Consider the following 21,626-nt stretch of genomic DNA (forward strand, 5'->3'; position numbering starts at 1 on the left):
TTTCTTCCGAGGAGAGAATTGATTCATTCAATCTCCACGTACGATGTAGCCAGTACGGCCTCAGGAGTGAGAAACTAACTGAAACATAAGCATGGTCAGAGTAGGGTATAGAATGGATCTCTGAGTCATTGACATTGGGTAGTAAATGCCTAGGTAGAAAAATGTAGTCTAGTCTGTGATATGATTTGTGGGGATTTGAGAAGAATGTAAAGTCTGTGGTTGTGGGGTGCTGATAGCGCCAGATATCAATCAAAGAGAGGGAATGAAGAGAGCATTTAATCCGAGATAGGTCCCTTAAAGAGAGGTGACTTTTTTTGCAGTGGAATCCAGCTTGGGCTCCATAGCCACATTAAAGTCACCGCACAATATTGGAGTACCTTCTGAAAAAATGCAGAATTTTTTGAGCGTGGACATCAACCATCGAATCTGTTTGACATTTGGGGCATATACATTCCCTAGGGTTATCATAGAGCCGGCCAACATACCCTTGACGAAAATAAATCGGCCCTCTGGGTCAGTAGCGACATCTTGAGCCAGGAAGGGTATATCTTTAGCGAGGGCTATGGAAACCCCTCTAGATCCCCTACGTGGGGAGGGAGCATGGAACCAATTGTTGTAGTGTGCTTTGTCAAAGCTTGGGATTTTGCCGTCACGGAAATGCGTTTCTTGGAAGAATATCATGTCTGCGTGTCTCTTTTTCAGGCTATGCAAAGTCTGTGACCTTTGTACGGGGGAATTTAATCCATGTGCATTAAGGCTTATTGCCGTAAATACCTTATGATGTGATGCCATGATGATACAAACGGGAGGACAATCTGTTCTTTTCCCATCGAGATGAATGGACCAGACCTAAGACCAGAGGGAGAGTAGAAAAGATAGAGAGACTAGGGAGTAGAGAGAGGTTCAAAAGAGAGCAGGGTATTAGTATCAACATATTCAACTATGTGAAATTCAAACAAAAAAGAATGTGCATCAAGAGGGAGCAAAAAGTGCAAAACCCCTGTAATAACTTCGTGTTTTAAGCTAGCATAAACAGTTATATACTTCAATAGGCCCAATCAAAGACCCCTTCAGGGGGGCTCGCCTTCAGAGTTCATCTGGAGTTTCTTCGCCGCTTTACGCCTGGATCTATGGGTCTTTGGGGTGAGGCTATGCCATGGTGCCGGATCTGGAAGCATTTGTAATGTAGATGCCGAACGATGAATTTCCAGCTCCGGGTATTTCTCCAATGTGATCCCCAAATCTTCACAGATCCGTCTTATCTCCGCAGAAGTTTTGGCTTGATAGTGTTTTCCATTAGCAGTTATAGCGATGCCGAATGGGAATAACCAGCGGTACGGAAACTGGCGTTGGCGTAACACTGTTGTGAAGAGTTGTAGCAATCTTCTTTTGGTCATGGTGGTGGAAGCAAGGTCCTGAAAAATCAGAATTTTAGAGCCTTCATGACTTATAGACTCCGCTTCTCTGGCTTTTTAAGAATAAGTTCTTTAATTCGGTAATCCAGGAAGCGGCATATAACATCCCTTGGTGGTTCCCCTTGTTTAGGACGAGGTCTCAAAGATCTATGAGCTCTTATCAGCTCTAATGGTGGAACAGGGTCAGAGTCCATCAGGTCAGTGAAGATGCCCTGCAGGGTCGGGATCAAAGCTTCATTTGCTACCGATTCTGGAAGACCCTTTAATCTGAGATTGTTTCGCCTTTCTCTATTCTCATGATCTTCCAGAATGGCATGAATTTGATTGATGTTGTCCTCCTGTTGGCGAAGACAGGAGATGACAGTGTTGGAAGTGGAGGTTATTGTGGCTTGGGCCGCTTCCAGGGATTCCACTCTGTGTCCAATTTGGCCGATTTCTTGTTTGATATCTGATAGCTCCCTTGCCACCGGTTCCAGCGCATTTTTAAGGATCCGTTTCATAAAGGATCTTGAGATGGGGAGACTCTTGCTATTATCAGCACCTTCAGTGTCACTTTCATCATCATCTATATCTTGTGCGTCGTTGGTAGACATGCTTTGGGGGCTGCCTGTTTTAGCGACAGCTGTATGGAAGTGTTTTTTGAGAAATTTATCGACATCAGCCTGGGTAGTAGATTTGACTGGTCTGGGCAGTGAGCTAGCTCGTGCGTTGCCGATTTTGACCATGTTAAAGTCAGACATATGAGGTGTTATGCTTGAGAGAATGAATAGTAGGGGTTAGGCCACTCCGCTCCCTCCAAATTGCACAGATTTTTAAAACATTATACTCCTTCAGGGAGGGGAAGGAGGCGAGAAGAGAGTGTCCCTATGTTGGAGGTACCACTGTGTGACCTCTCTCTATATCCTCTCCACCAAAAGGCCTCTCCTGTGGCCTCGGTGCCCGTGATGGTGTATGGAGCTGAAACTTAAGAGATTTTCTTGCTGCCAGTCCGCCTGCCACGCAATGGCGGCCCAGACCCAGATCGACAGGACACCCTGTAGTGTGTGGTGGGGGTACAGAGCCACCCCCTATGGCTCTTAGTGACCCTTTGTGTAATTGAAAAGGGGTCCCCTTAAACAGGGTCCGTTCCCCTATCTTCACCTTTCACCAGGCCCAAATCCGAAGCGGGGCAAACCTGCTCAGCGTCCTGCACCCAGCACAGTCCTCACTCGGCGTCTCCCCCCCAGCACCAGACTCTGCTCTCCCTGCAGACGAGTGCCCAGCAACGTGTCCGGCCTCAGATCCACGTGTGACAGCCGGCCGTGGAGGGGGACACTGAGGCGGCGGATGTCTGTGCTCGGGCCTGCGAGGTGCAGCAGACCGGCCTCGGGGCTCGTTGAGGGACCGTGGGGCGGGTGTGGGGATGGGTGTCTGGGGAATTCACACTCACCGCCCGATCTCTCCGATGGTCCCTGCGAGGTCTCTCAAAGTGCCGCCTGCACCCTCCGCGAGACTTCCGACCAGGCCCCAGAAACTCCGAGCAGCCGCCAGAGGATCAGACGCAGCTCGTGAACCACTCCGGACCCGCGTTCTTCAGGAGCTGGTAAGTGCTGGCGCCTTCTTTCCCCGCAGGTCTTCTGGGTTACCCCCGCATCCAGTGGAGTCACCGCACCGTCCCCCTTCTTCGGGTCCAAGCGGTCAGCCACTCAAGATGGCGGCGGCTCCTCTCCGCTCTGCACAGGACGCCGGGCCCGCCGACCAGCCCGGTCCAGTTCGGGTGTGGGGGGGGGTGATAGCAAGACCCCCGAACCCCACTCTGTTCAGTCTGGACCTGCTGATGTACTCCGGGTCTCCTCCAGCGTGCGGTTATCGCCTCAGGGGTCACACCGTTCGGGCCTCGCCGCCTCCAGTGTCCTTCCCGGTCTCAGTAATGAAAGGCTCCTTGAGGGTCTCAGCGTGGATGAGACTTGAAAATGGGGGTCTCCCCCGTCCAGGGGTGTTCTAGAGACGTGGATGATGGGATCCGGCAGATATAGTTACAGCAGGGGATCAGTATGTTAGCCGATGTTCAGGAGCTCCCTAATCCACATCTGCCTCAGACAGCGGCCATTTTGGACTCGTGTTGCTTATTTATAATGCATTCTCCTCATTTTACATTTTCCCCATTCCATACATGCCTAAGGCACGGCCAGCTGGGAAACCTATTTACTTATCCTGCACCCATGGAGTCCCTTTAATTCTTTTGTGGTGTATATTTTCGGTAAATTCCTGCAGTTATTAGATGTGATGATCGCCTCTGACGCAGCATTTTTTGTTTTATACTGCATGAAATACACAGCAGGCTTCGCATTGCTTGTCATTAGGGTAAAGGTCTGTAAGCGTACAGGCGGGGAGTGGAGCAAAACAGTATGACATGCAGACGATCCTGAGAATCTGCACATCTCCTGCAGGTACTCAAGGATCAGACATCTAAGGTAAGCAGGGACTCAAGCCTGGTCGGACAGCACAAGGGATCTTTTTGTTAGGTTCCTCCTCACCTCAAGGAAACCAGGGAATTACTAGTTTCTGTTTTTGATAACTTAATTGCCTGATATTGACATTTGTATAAGAAGGGAATCTCTCGAATTTGGACCATGCTCAATTTGCCAGAATAGAAAATTTTTGTAGGGTAACACTCGGTCTTATCCTCAGCAGGATCACTTTTTTTGTGATCTATTTTAACCCTTGTTTGCAAAAAATGTAGTTCTGTACTTTTGGCATATTAATTTATTGTATTTGTCTGCAGGTTCTTGGCATTTGTACGTCGTAACTTACTACTTCATATATTGTTTTTTTTGGGAAGGGGAGTTGATCATTGACGTTTGCCAAAAAGTTGCACGAAATATTGGCACGGGAATTAGCAACAGCAGCGTTTAGTGGAAGGGGTAGGTCCATCAGGGGTGAAACAATTTGGAAATTAGCATAAATTATGCTGCAGATCTAAGTCAGCTCATTTTGGCGTTGCTTTCCGGGTTTTATCCGTCATGTGTTGTTTTTATAGTTTGACGAGTGGCTTGATTGTTTTTGTCTCGTTATATACAAAGATTAAAGGTTAGTCCAGTAGTAGTAAAAACTACTAGATTGATGGAGGTGTGGGGTGGGTTTGATGGATCTATAGGTGGGTTTGATGAATCTATCTGTGGGTTTGATGGATCTATGGGTGGGTTTGATGGATCTATGGGTGGGTTTGATGGATCTATGGGTGGATTTGATGGATCTCTGGGTGGGTTTGATGGATCTATGGGTGGGTTTGATGGATCCATGGGTGGGTTTGATGGATCCATGGGTGGGTTGGATGGTTCTATGCGTGAGTTTGGTGGGTCTATGGAGCCACAATCAATTGCCAAAATATATGAGGCCGCTTTTATTTTTGCTCAGTGGGACAGCTGGAGATATCAGAGTCAGAGCTTTGTTTTTTCTATTAATTGCATAGAGAATGAATAGAGCGGTAGTATGTGTGTGAGACCACCGCTCCATAAAAATAGGGGACACTAAGCTCCATTCTGGGGATCATTGGCGATCTCAGTGGTAAATCACACCAATCTAGCACAACTATTACCACCTATCCAGTAATTCCTTATACCCGATTACTATTCGTGCAGCATCCCTGGAGGTAACGTGCCAGGACTTATACAGATGACATAGCAGTGGCTTGCAGCTGCTGCTTTCTGTGAGGTAAAACATTTCACTGTTTGTTAACATGTTTTACCTCACAGAAAGAATCAGCTATGAACTCTCTGTATACACTTTGCATGTGGTATGATCAGACCATGTCCCTGTACGGTCAGACACAGCCATTACACAGTACATAGCAGGGACACATATATAAGATTATCCCAGCACAGGAACATTTTTTTTTTAATATATCCAATTGTGAAACTTATTTTTATTCCAAGATCTATTAATCACAATGAACTTTGTTTGCGGGTCAACACCCTTAAGATAGTATTCTAAGCGCACAAAAACATTGTTAATTCCATTGTTCCCTGCAAATAGAATATCACTCTTTTTTGACAGTTCATCTGTTTACACTGGATGATGTGCTGTCGAGAACAATGATTTTGTGGCTACATGAATAGTCCAAGCAAAACACTCGTTCATTGGGTGATTGCTGGCGTACAAGCTGAAAATTGGTGACCGATCATTTACAATCATTGGTGCGTCTAACTGAGCGTTAAGAAATTCAATAGTTAGATGTGTGTTGTTTATAGACAATGTAATATGACCAGATATATCTGGCAGGGCTTATCTACTACTTTACTCATAGTGAAGGAATGTGTATTAGAGCTCAAAATGCTTGGCCTTCACTCTCCAGACACCATGGTAAAGTTCACAATCCTTGCCCTCCAGTATCCTGACACCATGGTAAAGCTCACAACGCTAGACCTTTACTCTCCCGACACCATGGTAAAGCTAAGAACACTAAACCTCCACTCTCCCAATACCATGGTAAAGTTCACAATGTCCGACCTCCACTCTCCCGACACCATGGTAAAGTTCACAGCGCTAACCCTTCACTCTTACGAAACCATGGTAAAATTAACAACCCTAGACTGTCACTCTCCCGAGTCCCGACACTATGGTAAAGTTCACAATGCTAGGCCTTCACTCTCCCGACAACATGGTAAAGTTCACAGCGCTAGACCTTCGCTCTCCCGACACCATGGTAAAGCTAAAAACACTAGACCTCCACTCTCCCAATACCATGGTAAAATTCGCAATGCTAGAACTACACTCTCCTGACACCATGGTAAAGTTCACAGCGCTAGACCTTCACTCTCATGACACCATGGAAAAATTAACAACCCTAAACCTTCACTCTTACGAAACCATGGTAAAATTAACAACCCTAGACCGTCACTCTCCCAAGTCCCGACACCATGGTAAAGTTCACAATGCTAGGCCTTCACTCTCTCAACAACATGTTAAAATTCACAGCGCTAGACCTTCACTCTCACGACACCATGGAAAAATTAACAACCCTAGACCTTCACTCTCCCAACACCATGGCAAAGTTCACAATGCTAGACCTTCACTCTCCCGACAACATGGTAAAGCTAAAAACACTAGACCTCCTCTCTCCTAATACCATGGTAAGGTTCACAGCGCTAGACCTTCACTTTTCCAACATGATGGTAAAGTTAACAACTCTAGACCTTCACTCTCCCGACACCATGGTAATGTTCACAAGGCTAGACCTTTACTCTCCCGACACAAGTGGACAGAGCTACTCTCCTTATACACATCTGATTTCGTTGTTAACCTGTCAATGCTGGTGGGCACTGCCATCAGTTACATGTACCTAATGTAATGTGTATGGTATTATATGTTACTGTTATTAGGATGCGGGAACATGTAATATTTTGCCAAAAGGTGGTCAATATACTTGAGCTGACCAACAATTGGTCTAACCTAAAGGGGTTTTCTCAACTTCATTAGTTAAAATTGCATAGTGTTTGTTAAACAATTTACTTGGTCTAAAGAATTAAGGGGTTTTAATTTTATTGTTACCAGACACTGCTGCAGTCTGTAAAAGGTGACAAATCTTTTAGATTAGGAGTGCAGTACTTAACAAGCTTTAGGGAGCATGTAAGCGCTGCTCTGAAGGCAGGGGAGCAGTGCACTCCTGCAGAAACCCTTTCCAAGGCTAAATTTAGAAAACATCTAAAATTGTTGTGCTTTGAGATTAGCAATAATACATCAGATTTTTTTCTTTCAAGCCCCATACTGCCTTTGGATCTATGTATTTATATGTCTTTAATATCTCACATCACTATAACTTTACAAATGTAACCTCTGTGCAGGGGTGTAACAATCATGGTAGCAGAGGCTGGGGGTGGAGGGAGCCTACTGGTGCCAACGCATACTTCAGCTTAAAGGCGCATCCTCGGACGCATATTCAGCTGAAGTGTATTGCTGCACAAAGACCCACTGGGTCCCTGCACAGCAATACAAGCTGCCGACCAAACAGAGGCTGGGGATGCATGACAGTGATGTAATGTGCTGCTTATTGCTTGCACACGGAAGTCAGTTTTCAGCTTCAGGTAGGACACCGCGCATTGGAGCAGAGGAAAGGTTAGTAAAATTGTTTATTTTTTTAGTCATTACAATACTGCAACAGAATGGGGGACATATCCACCAGAATAGGGGACATATATACCATGATGAGAACTCTGTATGGGGGACATATATGCCAGGATGGGGAACATATATAAAAATATAAGGGACATATACACCGGTATGAGGGACATGTACATCAGGATGGTGGACATATATACAAGAATGGGTCCAGGATGGGGACATATATACCTGGAAGGGACATATATACCAGGATGGGGGACATGTATATCAGGATGAGCCCAGGATGGGGACATATATACCAGAATGTGGGACATATATACCAGGTTGGGGCCTAGGATGGGGGCATATATGTCAGGATAGGCCCTGGATGAGTAACATATATATACTAGGATGTGGGACATATATTCAAAGATGGTGGACATATTTACTGGGATGGGGACATATAGACCCTGATAAAGACATATATAGCAGGATGTGGCCTAGGATGAGATACATATATAACAGGATGAGGAACATATATATCAGGATGGGCCCAGGATGCCCCATATATATCAGAGTGGGGGACATATATACCATGATGGATAACATATATACCAGGGTAGAAGAAATATATCACAGGAAGGGGAACATATATACCAGAATGGGCTTGGGTAGAAGAACATTTATATCAGGATGGGCAACATATATACCAGGATGGGTCGAAGATGGCAGACATTACAACATAATGGGGGACGGAGAGTTAACTCATATGTTCTTATGGTACTTACAATGCTACAATGGCCCATACATCTCACCAACATGCAAAGGTGCAGCAGGTCCAAATTTTTCTCCAGGGCCCACTGGACTCTTGTTATATCACTGTCTCTGTATTTTTTTTTTTATTTTCCTTTTTTTTAATATAAATTGTTTATTTCTGGAGGAATTCATAGGGCAAATTTAATGAAGACCTCATAGGACATCTGATCAATATGAGCCACTTCACCTCTTGTACTTTGTCTATTTTAGGGATATTTACTATTTCTGACCTGGAATAATGGATTTTGGAGGATATGGATCAGCGATACTTGTTCTTTGTGTCACATGCCTCATTCTTCTCTTCATGTGGTCAGAGAACAGTAAGCAAAAGAAATTGCCTCCTGGACCAACTCCGCTGCCTTTTCTTGGAAATATGCTACAACTGAACATGAAAGAACTGCCCAAGTCATTAATAAAAGTGAGAACGTATCACCTACTATGTCACACAATGACATTTATTGTATACGTCAGAGATAGATAGTTGAGTAGTTGAACCGTCAAGTGCCTTGTGTGAGTCTAACCCATGACGGAACATACCATCTCATGCGTAAGTTCTCTGGTGTGGGTTTGGGCTATTGTAGGACACCAACTTATTTCCATCTCTAACTTGGCGATCTGCAAACTCCTCGCTCTTCACACTAAGCCAAACTGTGGAATATGGGGGGGGGGGTAATGTGGCGCCACAAATACTGTCATCCGAGGGGTGGTAGGTTCAGAAAAAAAGTCCAATAAATGGGTGCACTGTAAGAGGAACTCAGTTACTTCATTCGATAGCATAATTGTCTTTTAAACTTTTTGTAATGTCATCAATAAAACACATGAAAATAAGAAACTTTACAGTATTATTGTCATGATTCACCTTTGGCTCTGCTGCTTGTAGAGTTTGTCCTGATCCTCGTCCTGCTACCCCGACTCATCTCCCTGTCCTCCGCTCCATCCGTCTTGTCTGTGCTTCCTGACTTCCTGACTCTCTACTTGTCTTCTTCCCTCAGTCCCGCTTCTCCCCCTTTTGTTCTGATGTCCCCTTCGGCTTCTGACCTCGGCTTGCTCTCTGGCTATGGTTCTGCTCCTCATATGTACCTGATGTTACCTCCTGGCTACTGACCTTAGGCTTCCACGTGACTTCGGATCCTCTTCCTCCTTTGCACTGACATGACCTCCCGACTCTGACCCTTGGCTTGTGCAACCATTCTGCTACCTCCCCATCTAGATACTGGTGACATCTAGTGGGCAGATGCCACATTACACCTAGGCGTTCTACATCACTCCTGTGTACCTGCGACCTCTGGTGTTAGCAGTTACAATTACCAGAGAAATCTCCTTCTTTCTCATCACAAACTGTTCTTTCATTCTCAAAGTTTTCAGTTCAAAGATAAAATCTGTTATCATTGAATACAGACATTCCCATTTCTGAGATAGGAGATGCCAGTTGATGCTTGCAAAGTTTTATGGAGAAGTGTATCTGTCCTTGCAGCAGAATGTGTGCCTCCAGCTTCTACTTCCTCCAGGAGAACTCGCAGCAGAATGTGTACCTCTAGCTCCTCCTTCCTCTAGGAGAACTTGCAGCAGTATGTTTGCCTCCAGCTTCTCCTTCCTCCAAGAGAACCTGCAGCAGAATTTGTGCCTCTAGCTTCTCCTTCTTCCAGGAGAACTTCCAGCAGAATGTGTGACTCTAGCTTCTCCTTCCTCCAGGAGAACTTGCAGAAGAATGTGTGCCTCTAACTCCTCCTTCCTCCAGGAGAATTTGAATTAGAATTTGTGCCTCTAGCTTCTCTTTCCTCCTGGAATACTTGCAGCAGAATGTGTGCATCTAGCTCCTCCTTCCTCCAGGAGAACTTGCAGCAGAATATGTGCCTCTAGCTCCTCCTTCTTCCAGGAGAACTTCCAGCAGAATGTGTGACTCTAGCTTCTCCTTCCTCCAGGAGAACTTGCAGAAGAATATGTGCCTCTAACTCCTCCTTCCTCCAGGAGAATTTGAATTAGAATGTGTGCCTCTAGCTTCTCTTTCCTCCTGGAGTACTTGCAGCAGAATGTGTGCATCTAGCTCCTCCTTCCTCCAGGAGAACTTGCATAAGAATGTGTGCCTCTAGCTCCTCCTTCTTCCAGGAGAACTTCCAGCAGAATGTGTGACTCTAGCTTCTCCTTCCTCTAGGAGAACTTGCAGAAGAATGTGTGCCTCTAACTCCTCCTTCCTACAGGAGAATTTGAATTAGAATTTGTGCCTCTAGCTTCTCATTCCTCCTGGAGTACTTGCAGCAGAATGTGTGCATCTAGCTCCTCCTTCCTCCAGGAGAACTTGCAGCAGAATGTGTGCCTCTAGCTTCTCCTTCCTCCAGGAAAACTTGCAGCAGAATGTGTGCCTCTAGCTCCTCCTTCCTCCAGGAGAACTTCCAGCAGAATGTGTGCCTCTAGCTCCTCCTTCCTCCAGGAGAACTTCCAGCAGAATGTGTGACTCTAGCTCCTCCTTCCTCCATAGAATCTTAAAAGCACCAACTGTCATATTTTTTTTAGAAATAGGTAGATCTACCCTCGCTCATTACAGAATTTAGCCACAAAGTTTATTTTTCATGTGTACTATTGATTTAGTAAATAAATATTTAAATGTCAGTTGTTATGTAATGATTGGACATCAGAAAGCAGCAGCTATAATATCTAGACAGTGATCTGACTTCTCTTCCAAATTGCACAAGACTGATCCCTTAATGTTCAGGCTTCTATTTTTAGTAGCCGTTTTCACCTTCTTGAATTTTCTATTGAGCCAAGTCTAAAAAAGAAAATGAAGCCACCAGTGTGAAAACTAATAAAATCTATGCATGATGGATATTAACATATATTTCGTCTTCTTACCTTGCTACAGCTTGCCAAAGTTTATGGAGATGTATTCACTGTTTATTTGGGTCCCAGAAGAGTGGTCATCATTCATGGATGTGATGCAGTTAAGGAGGCTTTAATAGACAATGCTCATGTCTTCAGTGAAAGAGGGAAATTTCCTGCTATTCAAATTTTGTTTAAAAATTTTGGTAAGTATTAGATATTAGAAATCCATCTCTCGATTGTAGGGTTTAGATTGAATTTCTAAATTAAAACGTTCCTCTATAGTTCCATATGATTAGTGATGAGTGAATATAGTAACTATATGGGTTTGGATTATTCGGAACAAATCCTAAAGTACTATTCTCGTATTCGTCATGATGAATGATCAACCTAATGCAAGTCAATGGAGTAAACAAGCATTTTTCATTAAGATTCCCAGAAAAATGCTCGGGTTCCTCATTAACTTGGATTAGGTTCGTTATTCAATCGTGACCAATACCAGAATAGAACTTTGGAATTCATTCTGAATAATCCGAACTCAAATAGTTACTATTTGCCCATCACTACACATGATTTATTATCATCATACATTCAATCTCTTCTGTCAACAGGAATTATTTTAAGCAATGGAGAACGCTGGAAGCAGCTCCGCCGCTTTGCCCTCACCACCCTGAGAAATTTTGGAATGGGGAAAAAAAGTCTTGAGGAAAAGATTCAAGAGGAAGCCGGGTACCTAAAAGATGAGTTTAGCAAAACGAAAGGTTAGTGAGAAAAAAGACATTTTCAGTTCTTATCTCCTGGATGAAATTGACGGATTATTCTGATAAACACGTTGAACTCAAATTCAGTTGGAAGCTCAGGTCAGGCTGTTACATCACGCGCTCCCTGCTCCTAACCAGCACCGGCTTCTCTCTTGCCACCTTTGGATGAATTGAAAATCAAGAGCAAGTCAGAGTTCACTTCCTCTTGGTGTTTAGTATGTCTGAAGTTGTGGATCTTGAAGTTGGTGTTGATGAGCTCACGTAACATAAGAACCTTTCATGAGCTCCTGGAGAGCCGGTGCCAACACCGCGGGAACAGTGCCAAAACTGGAGGTGATTGTAAGTGTTGTAATTTTAATGGGGGCAAACATGTTGATTGAGAAGGCTTTGTCCAGGTAGTGGACGACTCCTTTTATTCTTTTTAGAGTAAATGTAATACTTACATTGCCTCATCTGTTCTGGTACAACATCTCCACACTCAATTCTCTGCTGCGTCAATGTGCCTCCAGTCTTCACTTTAGTCTTCATCACTATCACTCTTCATTGCCTCTAATGCTCATGAGACCCCCTTGAGACATACCATGACTTCACTTGAGGTCTACTCAGCACTACCAGCCAAGGGCGATTTTTAATTTTAATTTCCTATTAGCAGGTTCCTGCTCACCCATAAAATTGTAGGCTTTATCGTTCCGGGTAGAGGCAATTTAGGTAGGGACCCCGCATAAGAGATTCTTCTTTACTCTGGCTTCTTGGATCAAATTAAACTGAATGCCGAGCATGCAGGCCGCCGCTCTTATTTTCTGTAGGTACAGATGGTTGACCTCGGGGAGATCAACATCCAACACCGCGGAGACACCATCACGTGTTTTTCAACGCAGTGACACTAGAACAAGGCCCCTTGGGAAAATATGCAAAACAAGAATACTGCGGAGACACCATCACATGTTTCTCAATGCTGGCAAGCAACTAGCCAGGTCTTTCACTGGGAAGGAACAACCAAGGGAAAGGCAGTCTCCAGTCAAGGAAACCGCCTATACCAAAACATGGTATCCATCCACAGACAGCTGTTTCGGGGTATTTGCCCCTCATCAGTGTGGAGTAGGAAACTGGCTAGTGGGAGCAATGCCTAGTAGAAGACCACATAGGTACAGATGGTTGACCTCGGGGAGATCAACATCCAACACCGCGGAGACACCATCACGTGTTTCTCAACGCAGTGAGTGGTCTTCTACTAGGCATTGCTCCGAACTTTAAATAAGAGATCAGTTTGGGACCTAGACTTGATCCAAACTTGACCTTGGACCCCACATCCCATATAAGTCAGCGAAAACATATCAGTTCTGCAGCCGAATCTATTAATGGGGTATTAGATTGACTCCAATCCATTACTAATCTCTGGGCTTGATGCCAGCTGTCAATTCACAACTGACATCAACCCAAAAAACATTACCTGGCTCTTGCGTATTACCCTGGTGCAGTGCCAATCGGGGTAAAGAGCCAGAATTGGTGCATCAAATGGATGCTCCACTTCCAGGGCGTCTGCAAGCTGCTATTTTCAGGTTAGGAGGGGACAAATAACCATGGGCCCTCCTCCAATGGTAGTACAAGCCCCCAGATGTTTGCTTTACCTTGGCTGGTTATCATAAATATGGGGTACCCCACACCATTTTTTTTAAAAAAATCATTTGTTAAATATTTTAGAAAAACGTTGTGGTATTGCCTCTATTTTTGATAATCAGCCAAGGTGAAGCTGACAACTGAAGGTTGCAGCCCCCAGCTGTCTGTTTAACATGTGATTGTTATCAAAAATACCCTACGTAATTTTTTGCATTTTTATTGTTCACAGCAGCATACAGGCAACTTCTGCATGCAATGAAGCTTCTTAATTGGCTGTGCTTTTGCCTTTACACAAACTTTATTAACAAACCAATATTATCCGACCACCCAACTCGGACATTGACTTTTCTTTTTAAAAAAATCTGTGTTCTGGTCTGAACCTTGGACACCCGGCATCCAGTATGAGCCCCAAGCCTTACAGTTCATGCTCGCTCATACCTATGCGTATAACTTTATATGTTTTGAACTTTTTTCCAGGTCAACCATGTGATCCCACATACTTTTTGACCTTGGCGGTTTCCAACATGATCTGCTCCATTGTTTTTGGTGAACGTTTTGAATATGAAGACAAGAAATTTCTTGCACTTCTGGCCTTGATAAAAGATACTTTCGCTGCAATTAACTCCAGAACTGGACAGGTAGACCACTTTCTTCTTATTTCTTCTTTACAGCCATTACCTTATTTCATCTGTTACACACAATGAGGTTTTTTTATGTGAGGTCTTTACAGGACTTCTTGATATTTGTAGTCTTTGGCTATGGTTACACGAGTGTTCATTCTCTCATCTGAGAGAATTGGATCAATTATGCAAATGACACTCTGATCAACTCGTGTAATCCGATTGTCTCGGATGTGAGATTTGGAACACAATGTGAGGAGAAGATGTAAAACAAAATGTCTCCATCTTCTCCATTGTCTGAGATTGTGGCAATTAGCCTGCGCTCAGATGTCATCCGAGTGCAGTCCGATGATTTCCACACAACATAGACTTGCTTGAGTGAGTTCCACTTGCAGATCAGCACTGTGCCATTGAATAACGTAGGTCCATCTACTATCTGATAAAAAATCGGATAGCACTTGCTCGATGTATACGCTGGTTTGAGCAAGCCGTTTGGTTGTATCTTGGTCACAATGGATGGTAAAACGTGGAAATAGCCACTGAAGGATTGCTCTATGGAATGTCATAAAAGCTGGTAATGGTACAAATACAAAAAGCCATAAAACTCACATTTAGTCTGTGGTCACATGAGCGCGTATATTCTCTCATTCAAGAGAATCGGACCGATTATGCTAATGACACTCAACTCAAATTCCGATCAGAGTTTGACTCGAATTTCATCATAGTGTGACCCAATTCTCTTGGATGAGGGAATCGCAGCACTCTGTAAGGCTATGTTCACACAGGGCGTTTTTGCTGCGTTTTTAGCATGGTTTTTGGCTTGGTTTTCTGCAAATTCATGCAAATAAAACGCTGCCTTCACAGTCTCAGCAAAGCCTATGAGATTACAGAAATCTTGCGCACACACAAAACACCTCATAGTTTTGTGAACCGCCTTGGTTTTTACTTTGTTTTTAAATGAATGAACTTGTCCATTCCTTTTAGCGGTTTTGCCTTGGTTTTTCACCCTAGTGATGGGTGGACTCACAGATACCTTGGATCGTTGGGTCTAATCGTGTTAATAAAACACCCGGTTCCGGCCCGGAATTGATCCAGGGTATCTGACCGGACACCGGTCCCCATATAAGCCTATGGGGACCAGAATCCGGCACTTAAGATAAGTGGTGGAAAAGGTAGAGGGATTGGAGCAGGTGCGCCTTACTTACTGAATCAGTGGCACGGCTGTACGCTCCCTGCTCCTTCAGGCCGCTCATTACCGTGATTGCATATTCACTGCTTTCCCGCCCACCCCTGGCAGTGTGACAGCGTATGCCTGCAATCAATCACAGACCAGGTCTGCGGCTCTATCTCGTACAGTAAAAATAAATAAATTAAAAAAATTGCATAGGGTCCCCCCATATTATGATACCCAGCACAGATAAAGGCTACATATACAGCCTGCAATGCCCAGCCGCGTACTTATCATGGCTGTGTAACAAAATAAGATGGACCCCATGCTGTTTTTTATTGTTTATATAAATGATTTAAAAAAACAACGTGCACCCCCCCCCTACCCCCAATTTTGATACTCAGACACAATAAAGCCAGACAATTTGGGGCTGGTATTCTCAGGCTGGGGACACCCAGCCTAAAAATAGCAGCCTGCAGGTTGAAGGCACAATAAGTGCTATAAAGATGGTCAATAATGAATTGCACTAAGATAAACAGTCATGGTGATAAGTCTCACCATGCACCCACCCACAAAATTACCAACAGGGCCACTGGAAATGGTATCCATCATTAAGTGAATAAGATAAGCAACGTAACACCCAAAATGACAGCAGGGGTTAAACATAGATGGATATACCTGAGGCCAGCAGCAGGACTGTGTGTAGGCAGCCTCCGACCCTACACGTGTTTCGGCGTACCTTCGTCAGGGGATGTCATGCTGAGACTTATCACCATGACTGTTTATCTTAGTGCAATTCATTATTGACCATCTTTATAGCACTTATTATGCTTTGTTGTTATATTGGTCTATTATATGCACTCTATTAATAGCAATACTTACATTAACGTTCATGGTGATTTTGTCTCTGCTTGTGCCCATTCATTTCTTTCCCCACTCTGCCATCTGGTGGCCGCATACATGTAATTGCACTTTATGCCTTCTATTGAGATTACATTCCACCACTTTTGGTACTCAGTATTGTGTTGTATGCCCTTTTTTCACCATTTCCTTGCTCATTTAGCTGTACGTTTTAATATATTGTCAATAAAGAAATGTTTATTTTACTATATATTGTTGTAGGCTATTTTCTCTGAATCGGTTGTTGCCCACATAGCATGTTAGCCTGCCCCTGTGGACGTGCTAACATGCTATTCAATACCCAGCGTCGCTGCATTACCGTGTATACTTTTCAGTATTGCCCGTGTCCGAAGCTGGGTTGAGCCTCATCATCTGAAGTCGCCGCACTTCTGGTCATGCCCACTACACCTTTTTGAGGCCGGCACTCGGACTTCAAAGAGGCGTAGTGCACATGACCAGAAGCGCAATTGACTCGCCCACCCCAGGGCTATGGGACACCCGGTGCCGGGCCAGACTAGTCTGGGGGTCTTCAGTGGTGGCTGGGCCCGACTCCGTACCCTGGTGGGGACAATTAATATGGCTTCAGTGGGGGTGATTAAAGTTTATAATATCCGTGACGCCACCTGTGGTTTGCGGCTACTAAGCCGCCGCTGCTGTAGGGGGCCTCCGGGGTGATGGGATGGCAGCAATAGTGGTACTGCTCCCTGTTACATCTCGTGGCTCTCCTGAGGCAAGGACTGAGGCAGTCTCCCATTCCTTGCCTGCCACGAGCACTCCTGCTCAGCAGCGCCGAAGGTCTGCCAGACTGCGCAGTGTGCAGGAGATACCTTCTCACAGAGGCAGCAGAAGGGTGACACCTAGTGGTTCTCCTGTTACAAGGAGTGAAGCGGTCTCCCATTCCTGGCCTGCCGCAGACTCTCCTGCTCAGCGGCCCCGAAGGTCTGCGAGGCTGCGCAATGTGCAGAGGTTTACTGCTCAGGGAAGCAGTGAGATTCCCGTTATCTCTGCACATTGTGAGACCGAGGATCCCGCCTCTATTTCCCAGAGGCAGGAGGGTGAGCATGTGCAATGCGTGGTGGGTCCTGATTCGCTCACTGACGTCACACGGCTTGATGACAAGGCTGGTGACGTGGTGAATCCTGACTGGCCAGGCTGGGACGTCGTGGACCCTGATTGGGTCAAGTCTGTCATCTCCGCCTCGCGCCCGCCCTCGGGTGGAGCTGCACCTCCTTAAAAGCTCCCCCTGCCATCATGGCGGCGCGCGACCGTCCTTCTATGTTTGGATGTCTGGCAGCGTGCTGCCACGCCACTGCTCAGGCATTACTGTCTCTTGTGGGCTTGGCCCTTGCTGCTCCGGCAGTACCTCGTTTGCAGGCCGTGTTCCTGCCTTGCTGCTCCGGCAGTACCCCCGTCAACAGGCCGTGTTCCTGTCCCAGGTGAGCTCCTCAAGTCTCCATTGGACTCACCTGGTTATTGAAAGTACACGTGCGTGGGCACCTCTGTGCTACCCTCGTGCCATATTCTCGTGACTTCCACTGGCACACGTGCGTGGGCACCTCTGTGCTTCCCCGTGCAACAGGTACACCGAGCCGTGAGATCTGTGCCATACAACCCTCAGGGGTTAGGGCAGATCGGTGTACATAGATCGTCTGTGACATTCCAGACGATCGCTAGCAGCAACCCGCTCACTCTTCACCCACCATAGCGGCGGTCCCTTACACCGCACAGTGGACCTTGACCGGCGGAAGCAGTCCATTTCCCATCTTGGCACGCTTCCCCGAGTCCCCCTCGTAACATTACGGTCGCGCCAAAGGTCTGGCTATGGCTGAAGAGCAGCAGCAGTTGCTGCGTTATGTGCAGCAGTTGGAGTCACGATTGGCAGCAGTGGAGCAGTCTTCCTCCGATAAGACTACTCTGACGACAGTCGCCACCCAGGCGGCTACCCAGGCTGTGCTATTGGGCGGAAGGTCTCCTCGCCTTGCGCTTCCAGAGCGCTTTAGCGGCAACAGCTCTGAGTGCCGTGGGTTTATAAACCAGGTTACCACCTACTTAGAGCTGTCCGCGACTCTTTACGCTACCGAGAAGGCGAAGGTAGCCTTCGTCCAGTCCCTGCTCACAGGGAGAGCGCTGAAGTGGTCCACGCCGTTGTGGGAGCGCGGAGATCGTGTGGTGAATAACTTAGCAGCTTATCTTGGGGCCATGAGAATGGTGTTCCTCGGGCCTCAAGTCACCCACGATTCCGCGCTGCGCCTCCTACGACTTCGGCAACGGTCTGCTTCAGTCGGGGACTTTGCTGTACACTTTAGGACACTGGCCGCAGAGCTGGACTGGCCGGATAAGGTCCTTGTCCCTGTGTTTTGGGAGGGCCTGGCAGGGTTTGTCAAAGACGCACTGGCCACACGTGAGGTGCCTGCCACTTTAGAGTCCTTGATTCAGGTTGCCTCTCGCATAGACATCCGCCAGGCGGAGCGAAGGCTCGAGGTCTCTTCAGCACCCACGTCTTCTCGGCCTAAAAAGCGTCTGACTCCCGTCTTCCATCAGACAGGTCCCCCAGCCAGTCCTGTAGGCGACTCCGTGGAGTCAATGGAAGTGTCCAAGGTGGTCTCCTCTGCCCCAGGTTCTCGGTCTTGTGTCATCTGCTTTTCCTGTGGGCAGAGGGGACACATAGCTACCCTATGTCCCAAACCGTCGGGAAAAGACAGCGTCTAGTTTCTATCAGAGGGGGGACTCTAGACGCTACTTCTCCCTCTAGGTTGACTATCAGCTCCCAGTTGCAGTTCGGCACTACTCTCTTCTCTGCCCTGGCTTGCTTGGACTCAGGCGCTGAAGGCAATTTCATCTCGACCTCCCTGGCAACCCGATACTCAGTTCCCCTGGTTCTGTTGCCCAAGCCACTCAGGGTCCGGGTAGTCGACGGGTCCATACTACTCGATCCTATCACCCAGATCACCATCCCTCTCAGGATGGATGTACCACCGGGACACCATGAGCAGGTGTCCTTCCTGGTGCTTCCAGGGGGGACGGATGAGATCCTACTGGGTCTTCCCTGGTTGAGACAGCATGCTCCTATACTCAACTGGGCAACAGGGGAGATCTCATCCTGGGCAGGATCCTGTAGAGAGCACCTCGTGACTACCGAACCACCCGCTACCATTAGGTCGGTTGGGTCCTCAGGGAATACTGAGGGGCCGGGTTTACCGACACCTTATGAGGCCTACAGGGATGTCTTTTCCAAAAGGGCCGCAGATACTCTTCCTCCCCACCGGCCATATGATTGCCGAATAGACCTGAAGCCAGGCTCCAAGCCCCCTAGGGGCAGAGTGTATCCACTCTCTGCTCCAGAGACGGAGGCTATGTCCAAATATATTCAGGACAGCCTGGCGAAGGGGTTCATTCGCAAGTCTATTTCACCGGCTGGTGCAGGGTTCTTTTTTGTGCAGAAGAAGGAAGGGGATCTGCGCCCCTGTATCGATTACAGGGGATTAAATGCAATCACAATCAAGAACAAGTACCCTTTGCCCCTCATTACTGAGCTATTTGATCGATTCCGCGGGGCAAAAGTCTTCACAAAGCTGGATCTACGCGGGGCGTATAATCTAGTGCGAGTCCGAAAGGGCGATGAGTGGAAGACCGCCTTTAACACCAGGGACGGTCACTACGAGTATCTAGTAATGCCCTTCGGACTCTGCAATGCCCCCGCCGTATTTCAAGACTTTGTGAATGACATTTTCCGGGATTTGTATCTTTCCGTGGTTGCATACCTGGATGACATTCTTATCTTCTCCCCCGATCTTACCACCCATCGGAGGGATGTCATCCGAGTACTTAAGAGGCTCCGCACCCATTCGTTATATGCTAAGCTGGAAAAGTGCGTTTTTGAACAGGAATCCTTGCCGTTCCTGGGGTACATAGTGTCCAGTCAGGGGTTAGCAATGGATCCGGGGAAGTTGGAGACAGTGATGAACTGGCCTGAGCCCCGCTCGCTGAAGGCGATCCAGCGATTCTTGGGGTTTATCAATTATTATTCGCCAGTTCATTCCCAACTTCTCGACGGTGGCAGCACCCATCATTGCCCTTACCCGCAAGGGCGCTAATCCCAAAGCATGGACACGGGAAACGGTAGAGGCATTTCACACTCTCAAAACTCACTTCTCCAGAGCTCCCATCCTTCATCGTCCAGACATCTCCAAACCCTTCCTACTGGAGGTAGACGCCTCTTCGGTCGGTGCAGGTGCAGTCCTGTACCAGAAAAACGAACGAGGAAGGAAACATCCGTGTTTCTTTTTCTCCAAGACCTTTTCTCCGGCCGAGAGAAACTACTCCATAGGGGATAGGGAGTTACTGGCGATGAAACTAGCATTCCAGGAATGGCGGCATCTCCTGGAGGGTGCGAAGCATCCATTTGAGGTTTTTTCTGACCACAAAAACCTCACATACCTCCAGACAGCACAACGCCTGAACCCAAGGCAGGCCCGTTGGTCTTTATTCTTCTCCCGGTTCCGCTTTATTATCCGCCACCTGGCCGGTGAGAAGAACGTACGGGCCGATGCCTTGTCACGTTGTATGGTTGTGTTGGAGGAGGACGAGGAGGAGCCTCGTCTTATACTACCCCCGGACAGCTTGAGGATGGTCACTCCCACTTCTTTGGACCAGGTGCCACCTGGCAAAACCCTCGTTCCCCCTGAACTACGGAACGAGGTGCTATCGTGGGCCCATGCCTCCAAGGTCGGGGGTCACTTCGGGGTTAAAAGGACCAGAGACCTGGTGACCAGGCATTATTGGTGGCCGAGACTACCCCAGGACATACAGGAATATGTGGGAGCCTGTATGTCGTGTGCTCGGAATAAGCCGTCCCGGCAGAGACCGGCAGGTCTTCTTCACCCACTGCCAGTGCCGGATCGTCCCTGGGAAGTGGTAGGGATGGACTTCCTGGGAGATCTGCCCAAGTCAGCAGGGCACAGGGTCATATGGGTCATCACGGACCACTTCTCTAAAATGGTCCACTTGGTGCCTCTCCCACGACTCCCGACGTCACGTGCTCTCGCCACCTTGTTCATTCGGCATGTATTTAGGTTGCATGGCATGCCTGACAAGGTGGTGAGCGACCGGGGTCCCCAGTTCGCGTCTCGCTTCTGGAGAGAGCTCTGTAAGCTCCTGCAGATAGAGCTGAACATCTCCTCCGCATACCATCCCGAGACCAATGGACTAGTGGAGAGGACTAATCAGACCTTGGTAACTTACCTCCGCCATTTTATATCCGCGCACCACGACAACTGGGCTAACCTCCTTCCTTGGGCCGAATTTGCCATTAACAATTCGGTCCATGAATCCTCTGGCCAGACTCCGTTCCTACTCAATAACGGACAACATCCCAGAATCCCGGTTCCGATGCCCATTACGTCACCCGATACTAGAGTGGAGGATTGGGCGACCAAGG

The 21,626-nt window shown here is 46.9% G+C and overlaps 1 protein-coding gene across 1 annotated transcript in view; it reads left to right on the top strand.

Moving 5' to 3' along the window:
• Nucleotides 1-3,768: 3,768 nt before the first annotated feature.
• The window catches only part of LOC142251092 (cytochrome P450 2G1-like), a 30,723-nt gene continuing 12,865 nt past the window's right edge, over nucleotides 3,769-21,626 (top strand). The window contains exons 1-5 of the mRNA XM_075323605.1: nucleotides 3,769-3,868; nucleotides 8,520-8,727; nucleotides 11,167-11,329; nucleotides 11,735-11,884; nucleotides 13,979-14,139. Coding sequence (XP_075179720.1) covers nucleotides 8,548-8,727; nucleotides 11,167-11,329; nucleotides 11,735-11,884; nucleotides 13,979-14,139 — 654 coding nt within the window. The 5' untranslated portion in view covers nucleotides 3,769-3,868; nucleotides 8,520-8,547. The remainder of the gene's footprint in view (nucleotides 3,869-8,519; nucleotides 8,728-11,166; nucleotides 11,330-11,734; nucleotides 11,885-13,978; nucleotides 14,140-21,626) is intronic.

The sequence above is a fragment of the Anomaloglossus baeobatrachus genome, chromosome 9, assembly GCF_048569485.1.
Source record: "Anomaloglossus baeobatrachus isolate aAnoBae1 chromosome 9, aAnoBae1.hap1, whole genome shotgun sequence".
NCBI classification, from domain to species: Eukaryota; Metazoa; Chordata; class Amphibia; order Anura; family Aromobatidae; genus Anomaloglossus; species Anomaloglossus baeobatrachus.